The following is a 22,493-nucleotide window of genomic DNA, read 5'->3' on the forward strand; positions in this document are numbered from 1 at the left end:
AACTAAACAATTTAAAACCACAAAAAAAAAAAAAAAAAGTCAAAGAAAAAGAATATTTACAAATTCCCACACCCTACTTGGTGGAATCCAACCTGCTAAAAATGGGTAAATAAACGTACAAATGTTTTGCGTGTTTTTAGAAGATCTAATTCAAAAACAGATTTTTTGTATTATAGAAAGATAAATGCAAACAAAAAAATCTTAAATACAGAAAAACGCAAATACTGGAAAGATTTTTGCAATGGGTTAAGTTTTCGTACCTCATCATCTCAAGTTTGGTGCTTCTTCAGAAATAAGAAATCGATTGACTTCTTCTCAACACAAGGTACCTTGAAGAATGTAGATGAATGGGGGACCTCTATTTCATACAAAATTAACTCCTTCCTATACTAACAATTCTCGGAGTGTCCTAATCCAATATATGACTGGAAAGGAACCTAATAAAATCGAGGATCCTTTTACATTAGATGAATTAAATTATATATTAGGAAATTTGAAGAAAAAATCTACACCCGGCTTAAACACAATACATTACACTTATTTAATATACTTATCTGACAAGGGTAAAAGAAGTTTATGTGAAATATTTAACAATATTTGGAACAGAGCAAATATACCTCTTACTTCGAAAAATTACGCCATTGTACCCATAAAAAAAACCTATAGGATCTGCAGATAGCTACCGTCCCATCGCATTAGCTTCGTGCATTTAAAAACTATTTGAACAATTACTATTAAACAGGTTAACTTGATTCATTGAACACAGCAATCTATTTCCCAAAAACATATGTGGTTGCAGAAAAAAACTTATCAACCTTGGATGCACTAGGAAATTTAATAATCGATATTTGGTCCGCATTTCAAACCTGCCAATATCTGTTACTACTATTAGTTGATTTTTCAACCGCCTATGATAATATTATACTTGAGAATTTCATTTTTTAAACGGATAAATTTAATATTCCTCAAAAATTTATCCGTATAATTCATAATCTTCTCATAAACAGAAAGATTTACATAAAAATCGGAAACTATCTTAGTACACCAAGAGAAACTTCCCGGGGAATTCCCCAAGGCAGCAAATTAAGTCCTACGCTATTTAATATTTACATTCTAGATTTAATTAACACCCTAAGTCAATATACTCAACTTCAATGCAATATCTTTGCACATGATCTGATTCTCTTTGTGAAAACACATGATGTACAATCAGGTCTTCAACACCTTCGAAAGGGCCTTAAACTTTTAAATGATTAGAGTAATCAAAATGGCCTGTCAATCAATTGGAAAAAATCCAGTCTAATAAATTGTACACGTAAAAAACAATCCTCCAATACAACTTCAATTTAATGGTATTATTTTAAAAGAAATACATCACATCAAATACTCAGGTTTGCATCTACACGAAAAGATTAAATGGGAGCTACACATAGAACACCTTAAAACTGAAACTTCCAAATTCTTTAAACTTTTCATTGGATTAACTTAAAAAAAAATGGGGCGTCCACCCTTCAATCCTGTACACAATATATAAACAATGCTTAGACGCGAAATTGGTATACGGTGCGATATACTTCTCTCCCATACCACAAGATAACATAAAATCGTTAACTGATATTCAATATAAAGACCTAAAACTAATTTTTTCTCAACCGAATTTCTGCCCTAAAAATGCATTACCCAAAGAAGCCCAAATCATTCCATTAGATTTGCAAATAAGGAAACAAGTTTATTCTTTCGCGTCTTGCAATAACAGGATTACCTCTCATAGAAAAGTTGCATCAGATGTTATATGATAATGAAATTAAACGACTACCTTATTATAATAGACTCCAATGGATTTTTGAAGCTTATTTGGATTTACAACAAATACAAGATCAAATTCATAAAGTTCCTTTATTGCCCTGTTTTTGTGTTTCGTTCATTACTGTTTCATCAAAAATCGTTCCCATCATCCCAGCGTACCCGACGAAACTATCATCTGATATCTCCTCCAAGATAATACCGGCAATTCGACAAGCACATATTGACAGACTTTCAGCAAATACTAAGATAATCTGTACAGATGGCTCTAAAACTCAGAATATAATGGGTCCAGCTGTTTACATACCTCAGGATAAAAAAACTATAAACTTCCGCCTTACACTTCCATTTACGAAGCAGAATCTTTTGCTATTAGGCAAGCACTACTATACATACAAACAAACCGAATTTAAAAAGCATACATTTGCTCTGACGCCCTTAGTGTTTTACAAAGTTTAGCATCAACACATTGGAACAAAAGATCAACTTGGCTTCAATTACAGATTAAAAGTATAATTCTTTCTCTAAATTATAATGGTGCAGAAATCAATTTTTTATATACAAAAGTCCACAACATTATTTTTAATGAGATAACAGATGAAGCATCCAAAATAGCTAGAGAAGGATTACCTGCGAACATAAAACTGCCATATGACATTTTTTTTGCCTATCAAAAAAAAAAAAAAAAAAAATTCAAAATATTATTAGATCAATACCGGCATCAAGTCAGGATGGGGCCCGGTAAATATTATTGGGACATCTCAGATCCACAAGTAATAAACCTTGGGATCAAATACAACACTGGAAACGCTCAGACATAATAAACCTCTTTAAGCTTCGTCTACACACTGAACTAACCTCAGCTCAATTATTTAAAATTAATAAAAAGACACCCGGCTGTTGGTGTGGGGAGGAAGTGGCTGATATAAACCATATTATCTTCAACTGTCCTAACATTAGTAATTATAGAAATATGCTATTTGATGTAATCAAAAAAATATCATGACATGGGTCCCCATAAGGTTCAAACTCTTTTGTCATCAAATAATGTACAAATCAATAAAGCTCTAATAATGTTCTTACAAATTAACAATGTAAATATTTAAAAAAAAATACTATAACATGTAAGCGGTACATTTTCTGTACATTCCATCCGGTGGAAAAAAAATAAACTAAAAAAATCTGGTAACAATCATGACAATTTCACTATTTCCACCGGATACACTTCAAACTCATCAGGATAATCAAATTTTTGCAAATTAGTGAAAACATCATTCTAGCGTAGTTGGCGAGACAGATTTCAACATCTGCGCCAGTGTAAAACACCTCCTCGGAGGTGATCAAGATCAAGAAGTATGTCCTCTCTTCAGCGTATGGACAGTTTCCCCTCTAGTTTACACCACTATTTTATTACCCAACAATATATCCTCAATTGAAACCACTCAATTCTGCAGCATCAGATGATGGAGGAATACTTATTGACTTCAGGAATATGTTGTAAATAGATGCAAATGCGATATAGTCATTACCATGAAACATTTAATAATCCTGAAAACAAGTACTTTCAGATAAGTTTTTTCTCCAGCTATAATATTTAATTTCTGTTACGATAAATCTGAAGATGCTTTTTCTTAAAGGCGAATGTACAAGCTGACAAATTTGCAAGGAATAGAATTGCATTTTAGTGATTATTGACTCCTAAATTTGCATCGAAAGTTGGTAATTATGAAATAACAGATTCTTAGATGAATTCCAGTGTACGAGTAGTAACCCAATATCCTCATTTTTTTTTATTAGTATTTACCCAAAGTAATAATAATTACTCGATAAAGAAGCGTTTTATTCAATGTGGCTTTATGAAGAAAGTTTGAAATGCGCTTTTTCCAAAACAAGCATTTCTTGAGTTTGCGTAATTCGTCTGTAATGGTACGAAAACTTTTCCAAGGGACTGCTTCCAAGGTATTCTTGACCTCATTCGAAGATAATGTTGGTAGGTGTCCATTAGACAGTGCTGTGTTACTGGGACGAAAAAATCAAAAATCAATTTGACAAATCACCGGAGAATGATCGATCATTCTCCATTTCTGGCCAAATGCACTGTTAATTTTTTTTTTTTTTTTTTTTTTTTTTTTTGTTTGCTGTGCTATAGGTCCCAGTTTGAATTCATTAAAAAAAATAATAAAAAACTCGTAATTGTGTTCTCGATGGTGCACTTGTATGCAATCTTATTCAACGACATACTTCTGTCTAGGCTGTTTGCTGGACTGTACTGTGTGTGACTTATCTCTGTGTTGCACAGCTCAGATCCCACCATACGTCAAACTGGACATTTCATCCGCACCAACATATTACATCACTACATATTTTGACAATAATGACACATAATATGATTTTGCTTTTATGTTCTTTATATGACAGTGAGATTGCGGAAGATGTAAAATGGGATCTAAACTATTATTTGGGAATTGAGACGTTGTACTCCCGACAGGGTTAGGATGAATACGTGTAACCGTAAGCAAGAGTTTTAGCCCTTGAATCCATGGGAAGTGATAAAAAATCAGTTGCTTGACCATTTTTATTTATTTATTTATGTTCTATTACCATATACATTGACAGCACAAAGCTGGTTTTTAAAAATTGTAACACCACCCTGTTTGTGAATGATGGCCATTTTGTTGAGCCGCGCGTGCCAATTAGTGACTTTGTAGACGTTAGCGTAAACTTTTATATCTTAGAGCTGGATCATTCAAAAACATAACAATAAACACTATTTACTTTAGCACTTTCTCTTATTTAATTTCGTCTCTTAGCATGAAAAGTGTTAATTGAAATCTAATAGGTAAAAATTACTCCCTAAGTTTAGTAATGAGAGTTAACAAATTTCACTTTTTAGAGCTGAAGTTTATAGTAAAGGGGTGGAGTAACTATTTTTTTCCGCATTTTTTTAAAGTTGAAATTTGGTAATATTTGCTAAGTTTGAAATAGGATATCTCTGGAGGGACCTGGAATATATTTTTTTTTTTTCAGTATACATTAGGGTGGTCCTTAAATAAGTGAAAAAAATTGTTTTCCCAATATTCTTTGGAGCACCCTGCCATTTTGATCTATCATCTAAAAAAGAGTTACTGTAATATTTTTGATTTTTAAACTAACTTTTAGGGGTCGCTACCACCTTGAAAAGTTTTCATTAAAAAACTAGAAATGAATTAATAAAATTTAGTTACAAGAGAAGTTATATTTAATAAACATGTAAATACATTGCTACTATATAATAAGAATTTAGAAAAAAAAACTGTTAATAAAATTCATTGTCAGTTTTTACTTCATCTTAAGACATCAAAGTTGATTTCTTCGAGTCCGGATACTTGCTTCTAAATTGCTTAGCTAATAAGAGTAAATACTGCTTTTGTTCCTCATCTTTTGTATGAAGTTTGCTGTACTCTTCCATCAGTGCAACTCCATGTTCAGCTACGTCATTAATAACTTTAAGTGAACTAGCTACTGCCTTGCTTTTCTTGTAGGATCGTTGTCTTTCCAGGCAGTTACATCTGTTTGCAAAAATTATGATGGTAGATGCAGGATTTTGATAAACCTCATGGTGTTACTGGGTACAAAATCTTGCAAGTCCTTTGTAAGAATGACATCAGAATCCATTTGAGCGCGTTTCAATGGTTCGTCATTGTCTTCATTTTTTAAAGCATCCAACATTTTCCTTTTAGTTTCCTGAGGAGCATAATCATCAAAAAAAGCAAGTGCAAGAAGCTCTTCTGATAGGTACCACAAATGTCGAAAAAACTTTTCCATTACATACTTTGAAATTTCCTCATTTTCACCTTCATTTTCCTTTAAATTTCTCAAAAGATGCAAGTCATTTCTGGGGGCAGTACAAGCAGATGGTGCTTGAAACCTGCTGTTAACGTAAACTTTCACAACAAATGAGCAAATGTTACGAATTCCTGTTTCTTCTTGTTTGGAAAATTTGAACTGATCTCTAAATAAGTATATCTTTAGCGAGTAAATTGCCTTTGCCATCCATCGGGCTCGATACACTCCCCCTGGAGCTCTGAAATGTATACCTCTTTCTGGAACTTCTCCACGGAATATAATTGTGAGCTCTAAAAGTTCTTTGTAATCTTCTCGGGGTTGAAACTCCTGAAATTGTTTTCTATTAGCAAACTCAATGATATTTGATGCACTGTTGGTAACATTTTAATGAAGTAAACTGTCAGACGTGGCGGGTTTGAAATTACGTGGTCAATCAAGCTTCACAAACCTTAAATGTCAATCGCTTAAACAGCAAGATGTCAGGCCCTGTTGAAGCTCCAATTGACTTACAAACAACTTCCCCAAGCATAATTTCGAGGATATGATGTCAGTAAGCCAAATAAAGCATTTCTTTTTTCATCTTTTGCTCTAGAAGGACACATGCTCCACTACGTAACCCAGCATTTGCTGATGTATCAAAACACATACATTTCACTTGGTCTGTAAGTCTCCAGAATTCCAATGTTTCATTAACAGCACAAGCTATTGCTTCCCCTGTTCCTGATTGAAAGTTTGGAACAGCTAGCAACTGCTCAATGCCGTTTTCTGAAACAATAATTGCTAATCTATCAACCGTTTCACTACCCGAAATATCTTCTAAGAGTTTTCCGTCTCAGTGAACGGTCAAAGGCACACTATCTGAAAATTCACTCTTTAAGTCTTGACCTCTCTTTTCGCTGCTTTTGATTCTGAGACAGCGAATAGAAGATTTGTTCACATTATTCTCGGAAGAGTCGCATCCCATACTTTTTATTGTACTAGTCAAAACAACAGCTGCTTTTCTGTCACTTAACTTTGCTGCATCAAGGCTTGCAGCTACGTTACTGTCTAAAATATTCTTTCTACCTCTTTTCTTTGGAGGTGGATCACAAAATGAAACCATTTCTTCATGTATCGAACTACTTTCACTTTCAGTTGAACTGTTTTGTTCACATGCATCTGGAGGAATTGATGTTCGTTCAAAAAAGTAACCTCTTATTTTCTCCTTCACGCTTTTTCATTTTTTCCAAACGTGCTTTTCTCCCTCCTGAATTTGCTTCTTTCTTTACAAATTTCATATTAACATTTCCCATTTTACCGGGTCGTCCTTTTTGTCTCTGAGCGATCAGAAAATCTTGTATTTTCATCACATGGAGAGCATTAGCATGGGCAATATCAAAAAGATTTTCCAGAGCCATCTTCCAATCACCTTTCTTCTTCAAACATTCTGAGCGCTTGGCATTGTTTTCTTTGTTCTTTCCCAGCTTTTGCCACTCCTTGAACAGATTTTCAATTTTATCAACCATATATTTTTTAAAAAATCTTGTAGGAATATTAGCATTTTCCCAAATCTGAATCGCATCACTAGCAGCATAATGAGCTGAGTCCCTTATATTTAAAAACTTCTTTTTAGATGGTAACTTTGGATCATTCAGTAATGTGGAGATTTGACCAACAAGCCAAATATTTGTAGATGTTCTCGTTGCAATGATCTTCTTACTACTACTTGCCATTCTTAAATATCTCAAAGTCCGAACAGCATGCAACAATTCCAAACTTAGTTAACGAAACAGTCAATGCACTTTTGTCCTGAAGCATACAACTCTCTTGGGCTGATAACTTATCTTTTGATAAACTTTAGTGCACTAAACTAGGCTAAGTAATGAGGTAAAGCAGACTTTAACAAGTTACTGTAAACTGGAATAATATGTTTTTGGAAACAATTTAGTATATTGTCTGTAGGAATAACGTAAAAGAGATCATTTCTCTTAAAAAAAACACACACACACACAACTGCACAAACACTCTTAAAAGTACAGTACCTAATAGGGAACTGAGCTCTCAAGTCGGGCCTGTATAGCACTACGAAGCGGACCAAGTCTGGACATGAAACACGAACGCTGGTGTGACTATCCAATCATTCCCATTGTTAATAATTACTTCTTTGTAGAGCGGTGTGTTTATTGTTAACTTTTGTTGACAATTTTGAAAATTTGCCATTGTTTAAAACAAGAATGCCAACGTTCAATCTTTGAAGGAAAATTTTTCTTGTGTGACAAGGAGCACAATACTGCGTACACATCTTCATTGGTCTATGCTTCACTGTCTCAGTGTTCTTGTATGGCTTTAATTTAAGCAAAATTACAGAGCAAAAGGATACTGAAACACAGAATTAAAGGTTAGGTTCGAATTATTGCACGCTGTTAAGTATTACAAAACTGAACGGGCCCACATGTATTTTGCACCCGTGTGTACTTACATTTCTGCGCCCTGGAATAGGTGTTGTTTTGATGTTTACGCCATTTCTTTGCACCCCACCCTCGCAGGCATGCGACCTGTGCGTTCCATGGGTGACTGCTGATTAGTTGAGATGAAAGTAGAGGGTAATGTACTGTCCCATTTTAGTAATTTCATTGATACTTAATGTCATTTTCGTGTTTACAAGTGAGATTAATAGAAATTTTATTTTAAACAAATACTCGATTATGTTGAAATTTCTAAACATGGTAGCGACCCCTAAAACATTTTTTAAAAATCTGAAAATTTTATGGAAGTATTTTTCTAAATAGTAGATCAAAATAAGAGGATGCCCCAGATAAATTTTAGAAGTTCGATTTTAAGGACTACCTAGTATACATCTATATAAGAGAAAACTATAATAAAAATATGAACTTTGATATTTGACTGTAAATAAAGGTAGAAATTTTCAAAAATTAGACAATTAACGTTACTCTTGCACCTTAATCAAATTTAGAAAAAATAACTTTAACAATAGACATATTTTAATTGTTATTTCCACATTTATATACATATAATCCTCTTGAATAGAATATGTCCATCAATATTACATAGCACCTAATTACATTATTTGAAACGCCATGAAATTTATATTTTCTTATTCCTTTCACCAGAATACAATTTTAAAATTTCGTTTTACGTACTTCGATATGAGTAATAGTTTCTTCTTGTGTGACGGAAAATATATTTTTCCTTACGGTAATACTTAAAAGTATTTAAAAGTATAGCGGTAATACTTTTAATGTTTTCTTCGCAGAATTCACACATTTTCTCCACGCTGAGAATTTGATCTGTTGCTCTTTGCAAGCCGGTTTTACTTACTTCATGTTTTATTATGCCTTCTATTCCACCGCAGGCATTCTTCCCATGACAAGAGCCAAAAACATGCCACTCAGATTCTAGTTCAAAATCCGGTTTTTAGTTGCAAATATTTGGAGTTTTTTTCTTTCTATTTTTCTATTGGCTGCCAATCCCATCCAAGAAGTAAATAATTCTTTCAATTGTAAGCAAATTTTCTTTTATATAATTTATGACCTGAGTCTGAACTGTAAGAACAACTTGTAAAATATATTCTGAATAGTTACTTAGGATACAAATTAAATAATTTGATTCTTTACTTATATTCTTAATTACAACAGTCGGTTTCATGTTTTCTACTGCTCTTTTCATTCCTTACTACTTTTAATACTTTATTTTTATTTTGTAAGCTTACTCTTAAGGTGTAAGTTATCCAATATTCAAATAGAAATAATAAACCGATGTGACCTAGGTTCAAGTTGATGATAAAGTATTTAGTTCAGAAACAAATAGTTGAAAGTAGCGTAAACATGCGTTTTTGTGCAATTTCTGAAAATTTCTAACTTTGTTCACAGTCACATATCAAAGCTGAAATTTTTACTATAGTTTTCTCTTACATATTCGGTTTAAAAAAATAAGTTTTATTCCACGTCACATCTGAGATACTTTTTCAGCTTGCAAAAATAACAAAATTTCAAATTTTTAAAAAGTCATAAAAATGTATGAGACATTTATCAGTGCTGTTACTCTAGTTGTAGTGAGTATAATGATTATATACTTATAATTAAAAAAAAAGTCAACTTTGATATTTCACCCCTTCATTATAATCTTTAGGTCTAAAAAGTGAAATTTGTTAACTTCGATACTGAACTACAGGAGTAATTTTCAACTATTAGTGTTCAATTAAAGCTTAATTGAAAACTCGCTGTAGAAATCAAAGTAAGTGTCACCTTGAAATTGTTTTAACTTATTTTATTTTTTCAATACGTTTATGCCTTAGTTAGATTTTCATACATAGGTTTACTTCGTTATATGCTATGTTGTATTTCTAAGCAATAGTATTTTTTATTTTGTGACGCTTGGGCACAATTTACTATCTTTTGTTTCTATTGTTACAGTAACTATTGTTTTTGGAACTTACATTCTTTCTACAGCGAGTCTTCAATTAGAGTAGTGCTGAAGTAAATGGTATTTGTTACATATTTTTGAATAATCCAATCTTAAGATATAGCAGTTTACGCTAAATTCTACAGTCACTAATTGGCACACGTTGCTCAACAAAAATGGCTGCCCCTTCCAAACAGCTGAAATTTGAATTTAAAAAAGAAAGTTTTGTGTTGGCAATTATATATGTACATAAAATAAATTTAAAAAATTAAAAATGGATTGATCCGTTAGGTTTGATAATATTTAATTACTTTTATTATTATTATAATTATTAAAACTCTAACACATATGTATATTTTTGCCTAACTTAATTTGATTCTTAATTTTTTCAGAGCTAATTGACAAAGTTCTTGAGGAAGATGATTTGGACAATGATGGCTATCTTAGCTATATTGAGTATGTTATAGGAAGCAAAAAAGGAAAGGCAAGACAACGTTCTGAAGAACCACCTACCTAACTAGAACTATATAATTTGTCTGTGTAATTGTACGTAAATTTGTGTGAATATGTATGTGTACTTCCTGAATTGTCCTCAAAGCTCATGAAATTAATCAATTTCAATCTATTACTGACTAAATCCGTTGAAAACAGCGAATAAACATGGGCCCAAATTTTATTCATAGGGTTGTGAAACAATAAAGTTACATACAACTCATACTAATATAAATATATATTGTTTCGCTTACATGACGAAAAAGAGATTAAATTGAGATTTTTATATCATTTAATTAATGCTATTCTTCGATTATAAGTGTTAATTTCAGTATAATAAAATATTAAACATAGAAAAACTCCACTCATTTGGTAATATATAAAAATTAAAAAGGATGTCTCTGAATTATTTTAATTTTGGTTTTGTTATATAAAGAACAATTTCTATAGGACATGGACAATTTAATGGAAAATTCGCAGCTAATGAGATCCCACCAAAACCAAATGTTGACCTTCCGAACTAATTATTTAGCTCCTAGTTTCAACCATGTTTTTCATTTTAAATACGTAAATCTTTCAACGATATAATATAGAGAGCTCAACCTCAAAGGCGCTCACTGATAGACACTTAGATGTCTGAGCACAACAGGAGTTGCAGTACACTCCATGTACTATAAACGTCTTCCTCAAAAGTGAAAGGCGTGGTTGTTCAGGAAGCGAAATGGGTAACGTACCCCCAAGATAAAAGTGAGACTCGGGTTCAATCAATGATTTAGTTTCCCACTTTTTTGATTGTTGATTTTGATTTTAGCGTCCATTTCAACAGTGAGGCTATGTGAGACGTGGACCTACAACTGAACGTGGGATCCAAACCACATGAGCTCCCGCCGGTAATCGAACATGAGTCTTCCACACCACGAACGCGTATGGAAGCCACGAGGGAGCTCCGACTCTCCGTTTTCGTTAAGATCGCACCTACAAAAGATATGGTGTGAGGAAAATCAGTTGACTCCTCCCATTTTTACTTCTTTCTCTTTGAGTTGTTAAAATTTAAACGGTTGGAAGCATAAAAGGAAATCTAACAATATTTGTTAGTATTTTTTTTTAATACTTGAAAAAAGAACACCGTCAAAGATTCAAAATAATGTATCATAACTTCTTCAACTGAAAATAATGATTAAATTTTAATTTTTCAGAATGTGAAAAGAATTACATGCACTAAAAAAGGGGATAAGACTGAAATTTGTTAACATTATAACTATTTTTATATATGTAGCCGTTTTAATATGTCTCTGTAATTGAGTTTTAAAATGTTAATTTTAATTATTAACAATTATATTAGAGAAAGTCTTACCATATTGGCCCGAATCTAGTGCGACGATTTTAGTGTAAAACAGTTTCGTAAAAACTATACTTGTACCGTAAAAATCGTCTCAACCTAGCCCTTTACACTTGAAAAAAGAAATTTATTTCGTACTACACAGGAGGATCTGTATCACTCTCCCGTGACCGTGCCGTGCGGTTACCTGACTCGTCAAGGCCAGACGTTTCCAGGAAATGGGTAATTGTAATGTATCATTTTATCGTTTCGATTTGATTGACATTTAAAGAACTAACGATCATACTATTGGTAAAGTGTGCCCATACTTAAATAATTTTCTAATTGCGCTTTTTATACTAATTTGAGTATTGTGAATCCAATGAAACTGCTTTTTAAACGTATCTATCCAGGGGTGCCTAGAAAAGTGATCTGAAATTTGGGATATAAATACATATAAATATCTCAAATTGGAAGTATTTTTTCTCGTGACTTCACGGACGAATATATCTGAAAATAATGCCACTGGATTCAGCATCCTCAAGTTAGTATAAATAGTGCAATTAGAAATTTATCCAAGTGTTGGCACACACTTTACCAATGGTATGATCGTTAGTCCTTTGCTATTAATGTGTTTCAGGACGCTTCCACGGAGTATTCAAATCGATCTGAGAACATTTTTCGTATTCAATACAATCTTGGAGTTCCATGTAAGTTTCAATGCGACTTGAGATCCCAAGATCTCGTTACATTGGTTAGTTTGGTATTATGTTGGCGTACTTGTATAAATAGAGTTATGTATTTCCATGTTTGTATGTTATATGACCATGTTAAGGTGATGAATATATTTAAAACAAATATTGAGAAGACCTACTACATTAAATTTTTAACGTTAAAATCAGAAAATGATCATATTAATATTATTCTATTAACACATTTATGGTCTTAAAGTACAAAGTGTATTTAATTCGACCCCACATCTAGTAAGATCGAAATCATGATTCAATACACTTCGAATTCCCTGTTTTCAAAGTGTGTGTAATATTTTATATTGGGCATTTTTATTTTTCCATTACAATCATTTGAAGTAAGACTATATGAGAGTTATTTCGGTAGTTTTCGGAACTTTTAACTACTAAACAGCATATGGGTTTCCCGATTATTATAGCTTTACTAGTACATTACATAAAACCTGAGTAGCAACATCTGAAACGGCTAGGGTATACAGTAGACTCACGACTATCCGGTCTAGTTAAAAAAAAAGTTAGGAAAAGCTTATTGAACGATCTCCTGGACTCTTAAGGCCTTCATAAAAAACGCGACACTGCCAAGCGGAAGCAGTCATCTATCAAAGACATTTTCAAAAATTAAAAACAAAGTCTTGGCTCTTTTATCTAGGTCCACCTTTTCCGATTTGTGTAATTATTTATCAATGAACAATAAAATAAATTTATTTATTGTTTCTTTAATAACTATGCCAACGTTTTACATTAATATGTTGTACTGTAAATCACTTTATATTTCTTATAATTAACTCAGAAATTATAAAGTTTATCTTAAAATTTATACAATATTTTTACTCCTGGACTTTCGTTTTCTGTAATAAGTTCTTTAAACATAACGTACAGTATATAACGAACATACCATGCACTAAGGAGTCAGAAAATATGAAGAATAGGTAATATTAGCATAAAAGTGTGTTTTTAACGGTATAAGTGGAGAATGAAGTGAGTAATTATAGAATTTCGGCCTGCCCTTCCGCCACATTAGAGCGGATAGTCAGAAGTTTACTGGGTAATTACGTAGGAGCTGCAAAGTTATCTTTAATTTTAAATCACAGCCTGTAGTACAATGAAAATAATGTACAACAATGCATTGTGAGAATATAAAATTATTTGAATTGAATAACATACAGCACAGAAAGAGAAAATTTAATAGTTTTTCTTTAACTCTAATTCACTTCGTACTTCAATAATGTTTTAGTTATCTGTAATCCGAATGTATTGAAATATAGATCTAATGTTACCAAATAATAGGCCGACAAAGTTTTTAGTTCAGCATATCTGCATCATAAGTCATAAAGTAAACCTCCTGTTGTAGTGGCATCCATGGATAAGACTAGTTAATTCTTCAACTTAAGAAAAATAAATAAATAAATAAAAATTGCAATTAATGATTACAGAACGAAAATGATTGGCACTATGTGATTTCTTAAATTCCTATCAAATATGCTTCAGTAAATATAAGAAATTAGACCCAAAAAAACACCTCAAATTGCGATTGTTGTATTCAACAAACTATAAAATCGAAAGATATAAGTTTCCACTCTTGAATTTGTAATTTGCAGTTATCCATTGTATAACAAGAATATTTTAATTTTAAATTTTCTTTAACAGAAGAATATACACATCGAAAGAAATTTGAAGGTTTAATGTGGTTTCATGTTAAATATGAATTACTAATTACTTCATTTAGTTATGTCCTTCTCATATGAGGTGGGAATTACTACTAAGCGATTCATAAAGTAATGTATTACCTAGATCAGAAAATTTTTCATGACCTGAAACATAACAGAAGATGTGAAATTGTTACTCATCTGTTTATAAATGTGTAGAATCGAATGTTTTAAGTTTCTATTTCAGGATTACAAACTCCAATTATGATTCAGTTTGTACTTAATAAACAACAAAATTGTGCTTCCACTTATATTTCTCTTCCTGTAATAAAAATCTATAACTACATTTGGATTGTTTCTATATTTTATTTTTTAAAAACGTGTAGCATACTTTCAATTCACTGTAATCTCTCACATCATTCTGTACTAGAGAAAAAATAAAAAATCAATAAATACAACTGCAAATCAATCTAACCATGCATGTGCATACCATTACAATTTTCTGTGATGTATGCGTTGCTGTCCATTGTATTAAATCTTTTCTGCATCAAACAAATCATTGTAATGACATGAAGTGTGGTTTCGAATTATGATCTAAATGGATCAACACTGATAGCAAAAGTGAAAATATGTTAACTGATCAGGCATCAGATTGGACCGAGTAATGATTAGCGCAGGTAATTCTCAATCCAACCGCACATTTTTCACCCTGAACTTTCTTTTGCAATATTTGCTAGTATATGTACTCCACTGAAGTGGGGTTCTTACACAAGAAGCTTAAGCTGATGCGGCAGACAGGGGTTTTGAAGTTTGTAAACAGTGCTGTGACTAATAGATGGCACATGCCTTGGTGTTGGTTAGTTTGACTGTTCATTAAATTTTAGCGTCCCTTTTCAGACTGAGGTTATACAAGATGTAGACCTGCAGTTTAAGGTGAAATCCGAACCACCTTAATATATTCAAATTTCAGGATCTCCCACCGGGAATCGAACCCGAAATCCCGCCATTTTGACCTTCACAGATCCGACTAACTAGAGATCAGTAGGGTTGAAACTTGTTACGAAAGTGGAATCACCTAGTACTAAACTACTGCATCAGAAATAGTCCCTTTTGTTAACTGGTACGTAGCAATGACCACAGACTTATTTTTCGGGTGTCTATTTACTTATATCACGGAAATGTATAGCACATTGCTCCAATATTAAATCCCGTATCACATAGTTCACGACATAGTTTAGCGAAATTATGTTTCTGTGCATTTTTATTCATAATTGCGGCAATCAACTCTATGCTTTATACAGCTGTATATTATGCTCTACTTTTCCTTACATTATGCTTTATTATGTTCTTTCCTAAATTATGTCTTAGTATGCTGTTCCTTGAATTATATTTCCTTTTTAGCCACTTCTATTACATATTTGTTTACTCGTTTATATTACACAAGATTTAAAAATGTATATGAAACTATTAATTTTCCCCACTGAAATTACATCATTACGGTGCATCAAGGTACGGTAATACAAAATTGTAACAAGATGCGGAGAAAGGAGGAATTAGAACTTCCCATTGTTACGCGTAAAGGCAACTGGCAATTGATTTCCATTGTTTCCGGCATTGATAACAGCCTTTGTTGATATTTTTTTCTTTGGTACAAAATATATTAATCCTTTAACTGGTTATGACGTAGTACTACGTCATGACATATGCGCAATTGAAATGGCTACGACATAGTACTAGGTCTTGACTAAAAAGTCACAAATGTTCAGTGGCAATAACGAATGTCTTTCTTGAAAACTTTTCTTCTTACATTTAAATCACAAACAAATCAATAGATGGCTCTAAATGCCCATAATGCGCAAACGACATTGACTTTTGGAATAACAGATGGCACATTGTTGCTCGTAAGAACAACATTGCTGCTGCTGTAATAAAAGAAGCAGAAACTGCATTTCAAAATAGTAGTAAACGTCTTGGCGATTTAGGATTTAGATTTCTGGGCTTTCGGTATCTAAGGCCATTTAGCCCGTCATGTTTTGAGGGATGACGTCCCTCGGCGAGCACACAATCCGGGGAAAGGGAAGGAAGGAAGCGGCCTGGGACCTATAAGTTAGGTACCACCCCGGCATTTGCCTGGTGTGAATGAGGAAAACCCAGGAAAACCTCACTCAGGGTGGCTGGCCTGAAAAAGCGTTTTACTTTTTCGACCGAGTGAAAAGTCTTGGCGAGGCGTGGACATCTTTGTAACGTTTTTTGTTTGTTTATTTATTGATGTGCGCTTTGTTGTTTGTGTGAAACATACAGCATTGTTTCATAGTTTTACGGTTCTTGTGGCTACGACGTAGTACTACGCCTGCCACCTGAGAGTACACATTTCCAGAAAACTGTGCCGGTTAAAGGGTTAACATATTTTCCTTTGTTGTACACAGACACAAGATTCTGGAACAAAAAGCATTAAGCATTATGCTTTATTATGCTTATAAGATTAGTAAATTTGGATATATAAAGTGGTCAAAATCACAGATATGATACCAACCATAGATGGAAAATTTCATTATGCTTTTACTACTTTTTATGCTTTGTGGTTGCCGTATTCATAATTTTTGTTATTCGTGTCTCACAATACTTCATATTTACTACAAACATTAAAGCTAACACTTCACCAGCAATACACTTCAAACCCTTTATTTGATCAAACATTATGCAAAATATACCAACATGGATATTTTAAATTCAACTTTAATGACGGAATAACACTAATTTCAACTTTTTTTGCCCATTTCAACATGGAACAACATTTAATTACTCAGGGTGCCTACTAAAATTCCAATATGAAATTTCGTGATCTTTTTTTCACCAAACCATACAATTTCGTAACATTCAAAAATTAATAACAGTACCTATATTCTTTAACACTTGTCTTTACTTTCAAAGGCGTAGGTGGTTTCGGCGACGCGATGCAATTTGCATCGCTACTGCTCAAGGTTCCAGCTGAAGAACAATCTCAAGAGCGAATTTGGGTGCGAATTAGGCCGAATTTTCATGCATGCGATAGAAGCGTGCTTTGCTTGCGATTTGGTAGCGTCTAAAGCCGACCATAGACATTTTTAGCGGTGAATGTTGACGTTTCATACAACAAAATTTTCCAGTCTACTTATATTTGTACAAAAAAAAAAAAAAAAAAAAAAAACTAAACTTCGTGACTTTTTTTTTTAAACCTTCATGACCATTTTCTGATTTCATGACTCTCGTAACCAACAGACACCCTGTTACTGTATTCTCAAGAACAAAAGAGGAGAAATCGGTGGACAGAGTGAGCTATAATTTAAACGAATGGTCTGTAGAGTAATTAAGAGTACTATTCAACGACAAAAATATTTTAGTAGATTACTAGTGTTACCAATAACTGTACTGAAAATACATAGACAGATTTTGTTCCAGGGATTATTATTCACATTATATATAAACTAGACCACCAGTTAGTGGCATGTTTTAAGACACTTTTATTGGGAGCATACGCTAAACTATCGATTTCAAACATATTGATACAATACCCTGTACAACAGAACAGACGCAAGGAATTTTGTGAATAATGACCTTTTACTACTGTGTTAACTAACATTATATCTAAAATGGGCGTTCAGGGCTTAATTTTGCAAACTGAAATTATAATAGGTTCCTCTAATAACGTATCTCAAGCTCACAGTGAAGTTTTTCCAAATGGATAACGAGATCTAGAGTAATTTTGTCAAAACAAAAATGATTTTGTATCTATGTTCACGGTAGTATTCTTGCTTGCTACTTTGAATTTAGACAACTAACATGGCCTGAAGTATAACTAGACACTGATACGTAACCAAAACACCAGTGCTACGTTAGGTTGAATAATTTCTTTGCAGGCAAAGCATGCAACGTAGTTTAAAAATCAATCACGAGCCCCCCCTCCCCCTCGATAGGAATTATAAGACAATCGTATAATCCGCTGCAGAAAAAGAAGTTTTAGTTAATACAAACACTATTAAAAAAACAGCAAAAGCGAAAATTGCAGTTATTTTCCGAAAAAATCCCACTTTCTTGTACCTCTAGCATGGACGAATAACAATTCAGGCAGCAACGAGGAGCAACTACAAGGTTAACGGAGTGATTACAATGCTATTAGCAGCTACGATTTACTCATGTGTATGTTAGTCGCATGCCGCTAGCGAGTAGATTTGTATATGTTTAATTCTAGTAGTAGCAAGTAATTTAGCAGCATCGTGTGATCAAAACATAAACGTATGAACCTGGAAGAAACCTGTCATCTGTGATGGAAGACTTCGTACGAACTCTTCATGAACCAGAAAGATCCGTCTACTTTTGTCATGTGCAAAAGTATCGAGGAATCTCAGATCTAGTCCAGTCAGCGAAGGAAAAACAGAGAAAAATGAATCGCGAAGTTTTGAAACTTTGCACAGTTGTTGGGAGGAGTACCCGAAACGACATACTAAAAGTTTCGAGGGTAAGGGGATGGAGAGTGTTGGAGAGGAGCTTAAAGTTCGTTTTTTCAAGTTTTTCTTAAATATTATCAAAAAATATGAGATTTAGCAAAAACATTTCAAGTACAAAATTAAATTACATTAAATATCCTACGAAAATAGTTGTACGTAGGATCAATAGTTTAGAAGACAGGAGGAGGATGAAAAGTACATATTTCGAAAATTCTTATTGTAACTAAAAGTGCTCAGATAACCTCAAAAAACTCATACAACAATACACAAAGGCAATACATAATTTCGTTCATCAACACAAACGCGCGGGTACAGGCGAGTGCCGAAGCGGGAGTGGGCTGCTTTTGTTTGAGTCGCTTGCGTGTAGCATTCCACATCTTGCTTAGTTCTCTTAACGCACCAAGTGTGAGTAGACGTAGACTGTGTGTCCAATATTATGCTGTTATACTGTCAGTAGCAGCTACACAGTATACGACAAATGGCTGAGAAGTGTTTATTATGTAATGAGGATGGATGTTGTTAGTAGTATGAATGATACAAGTAAAAAAGGGATAGAGGTGTTAATAAAGGCAAGTATTGCACGAAAGAATGGGAAGCACTAAGTTTTTAAAGAGAACAAATAGGTTTTCTTCAAGCTTCTTCCAGGTACCAATAACAAGACCTCAATCAATCTTAAGACTTGAAAGTGGTAATTTTAGAACAAGAGTTCAACATTGTGTTCTACCCTCTGCACTTTCCATCCATTGTTGCATGTTGTGTAGCTACTAATATGTCAATATAACGCAAGACCACTAAACACACGGACTACGTCCGCACATGCTCGGAGCGTTCGAAGAGCTAACCAAGATCTGGAATGCGACCTTGAAGGGACTCGTACAAAAGTAACCCGCGCCGGCACGCCGTGCGTTAGTGTGTTTGTACAAGGAATTGTGAATTGCCTTTGTATATTGTTGTATAGGCATGAGTTTTTCTCTGAATGTTACCTGAACACTTTTAGTACAATAAAGTTTTTATTTGAAATATGTACTTTTTACGACTCTATGTTCTAAACTATTGGTCCTACGAAAAATAAAATATTCAACGGAAATTTAATGTAGTTTAATTTTGTATTTGAATTTTTGCTAAACTCCACAGGTTTTGAGATATTTACCCCACAGGTTTTGAGATATTTACAACACTTGAAAAACCTACCTTTAAACCTCATACTATTACCATCACCACAACTGCGCCAAATTTCTAAAGTACGTGATTAGTTTTTCTAGTCAGCACTTTTTGGTCTTTGTTGACAGGACTAATATGTATTCGAAAAAGTTATTGTTAAACCTGTAAGTTTGCATTGCATATGAAATCTCAGTTAAATACAACTCGAATAATTGTGGAACTACTATTATTTATAAAATACAGTAGATGCTCCGAGGTTTTCAAAAAGTTATACATTTAATATTGTATTATTCTAAAATATGAAGGAATATCTACAATGAAAATGACAATTTATTCTGAAAGTCCTACTTACTACTACTTCTGCAATATTGCAGTATCTTTTGCACCATCATATATAGGGTGGGCCATTTTAATTAATCCACAGAAATATCTGAAAAATGATAAAACATAGAAAAAATGTTTCAAGTACATGTTATATATTGCTAAGGGGGAAACCCAATTCCGCCAAAAGAACCCCTCCCTGCCCCCCTAAATGGGGGTAACGGGGGGTAACTTTGAAATGTCAAATGGGAACATGGGTCGAGTAATACCTCGTTCGAAAGGTCTTGGAAAACTAAGTAACGCTGTACCAAAAGATGTTCCATATTGTGCACCGGTTTCAAAATGGCCGCCATAATATGGTTCGGAAACTCCAGTACCCGTAGTGTGAAAACCATGGAAGGTAAATGAATGGAACAAAATTGAAATACCTAAATATCATAGGGCATATCGAACAGTGTGGTCCCTGTGATCCCAGTGGCCTCTCTAAAGGGGTTTTGGGGGCTAACTTCAAAATTTCAAATAGTAACATGAGTCGAGTGGTACCTCGTTCGATAAATCTTGCAAAATCTAACATATTGCAGGAGAAAACGATTGATGTGAAATGGCAGTGTTCCCAAAAGGCCGCCGAAACATAGTATCCGTGTCAGAGAAAAGGTTTAGTACCCGTAGTATGAAAGCGATTGGAGATAAATCAACAAAAGAAAAACCGGAGTAGCTAACTGACGTAAGGCACATCGAGAGGTGTTGTCGGGGTGACTCCAAGGGCCAACTGATAGGTATCCGGGGCCAACTTGAAAATTTCAAATAGCAGCTTGAAAAGAGTAACATCACATTACATAGACAAATTAATATCAAACAGCTTCTGTAAGAAAATTTTCGACATGAGACACCGTTTTCAAAATGATCGCAAAGACTGTGTCTAAGAAAACGTCTAGTGCCCATAGTATGAATACGGTTAGACATAAATGAAAATAACAAAAATTAAATAGGAAAACCACGGAGGCGTTCCAAGACTCGAGAATAATACAACAGAGATAAAAAATATTAGAGTAAAATTGCCATAATGTATAGAGAGAAATCCAAGTCCTGCAAAATAATCTCTCCCTGCGCTCTGTATGTGAGTGGGGTGGAAAGTAAAGTGAAAGTTCAAACGAGTACTCTACTTTAATTCGTAAATTAAGGCTAACCTTAGAAATAGGTATGGTGTGGTTGAAACATTTGTTTGTAAGGATGACGCTGTAGTGACTAAAAAAAGAGAAACTTTTATGCAATGCGTGCTGGCTATTCAGAAAGCATTTCGGGGATACACGTACACACCGTTTCGTCCCTCAAGCTCACAATATGACATGAATGCTAATAGTTAATCAAAATGTAACTGTGGCCATCCGCGTTAACTTAGTGCACCAATTCTCTATGCATGAAGTATGCCTTCCAAACAGCATTGGGTAAGTCAAGCGTACGCCCGAACCGTTGTCCGGTCGGACATTGACATTTTGAAGTTAGCCCACAAGACCCCTTCAGGGAGGCCACTGGGATCACAGGGATTACATCATTCGATATGCCCTATGATATTTAGGTATTTCAATTTTATTCCATTCATTTACCTTCCATGGTTTTCATACTATGGGTACTGGAGTTTCCGAACCATATCATGGATGCCATTTTGAAACTGGTGCACAATATGAAACATCTTTTGGTACAGCGTTACTTAGTTTTCCAAGACCTTTCGAACGAGGTATTACTCGACCCATGTTCCCATTTGACATTTCAAAGTTACCCCCCGTTACCCCCATTTACGGGGGGCGGGGAGGGGTACTTTTGGCGGAATTGGGTTTCCCCCTTAGCAATATATAACGTGTACTTCAAAAATTTCTTCTATGTTTTATCATTTTTCAGATATTTCCGTGGATTAATTAAAATGGCCCACCCTGTATATATATATATATATATATTTCCAAATGAGAATTAAATCAAAATGCAACAATTTAATTTTCATTTTTAATGAGAATTATCCAACAGATTTGAAGAGCTTTAAACAAGATCAACCTCAATCCAAAATTGAAACTATTGCGAAGAACGTAAAACTGTATGCAAAAAAAAAAAAAAAAAAAGTCTACATACTGTATCATTTTCCCTTTATATATCAGGTACAAGCAATGGCCACCACAGAGCAACACAGGAAGGACCATGTATCACTTAATATAGCTCCTTTTGCATTAAGGTTGGTTTTGCTTCAAGTTCCTTAATTTCAATAAATTAAGAGGTTTATCAAATTTTGTTAAAATTAAAAATG

At 33.7% G+C, this 22,493-nt stretch overlaps 1 protein-coding gene across 3 annotated transcripts in view; it reads left to right on the forward strand.

The window, feature by feature from the left end:
• LOC145695147 (multiple coagulation factor deficiency protein 2 homolog) overlaps positions 1 to 14,708 on the forward strand; it is a 398,608-nt gene extending 383,900 nt beyond the window's left edge. For all 3 annotated transcript variants that reach the window (XM_081772081.1, XM_081772083.1, XM_081772082.1), the window contains one exon: positions 10,422 to 14,708. In XM_081772081.1, the coding sequence (XP_081628207.1) occupies positions 10,422 to 10,546 (125 nt within the window). In that variant the 3' untranslated portion in view covers positions 10,547 to 14,708. The remainder of the gene's footprint in view (positions 1 to 10,421) is intronic.
• The last annotated feature ends 7,785 nt before the right edge of the window (positions 14,709 to 22,493 follow it).

This window comes from Thermobia domestica, chromosome 9 (assembly GCF_964235325.1).
Source record: "Thermobia domestica chromosome 9, izTheDome1.hap1.1, whole genome shotgun sequence".
Classification (NCBI taxonomy): Eukaryota; Metazoa; Arthropoda; class Insecta; order Zygentoma; family Lepismatidae; genus Thermobia; species Thermobia domestica.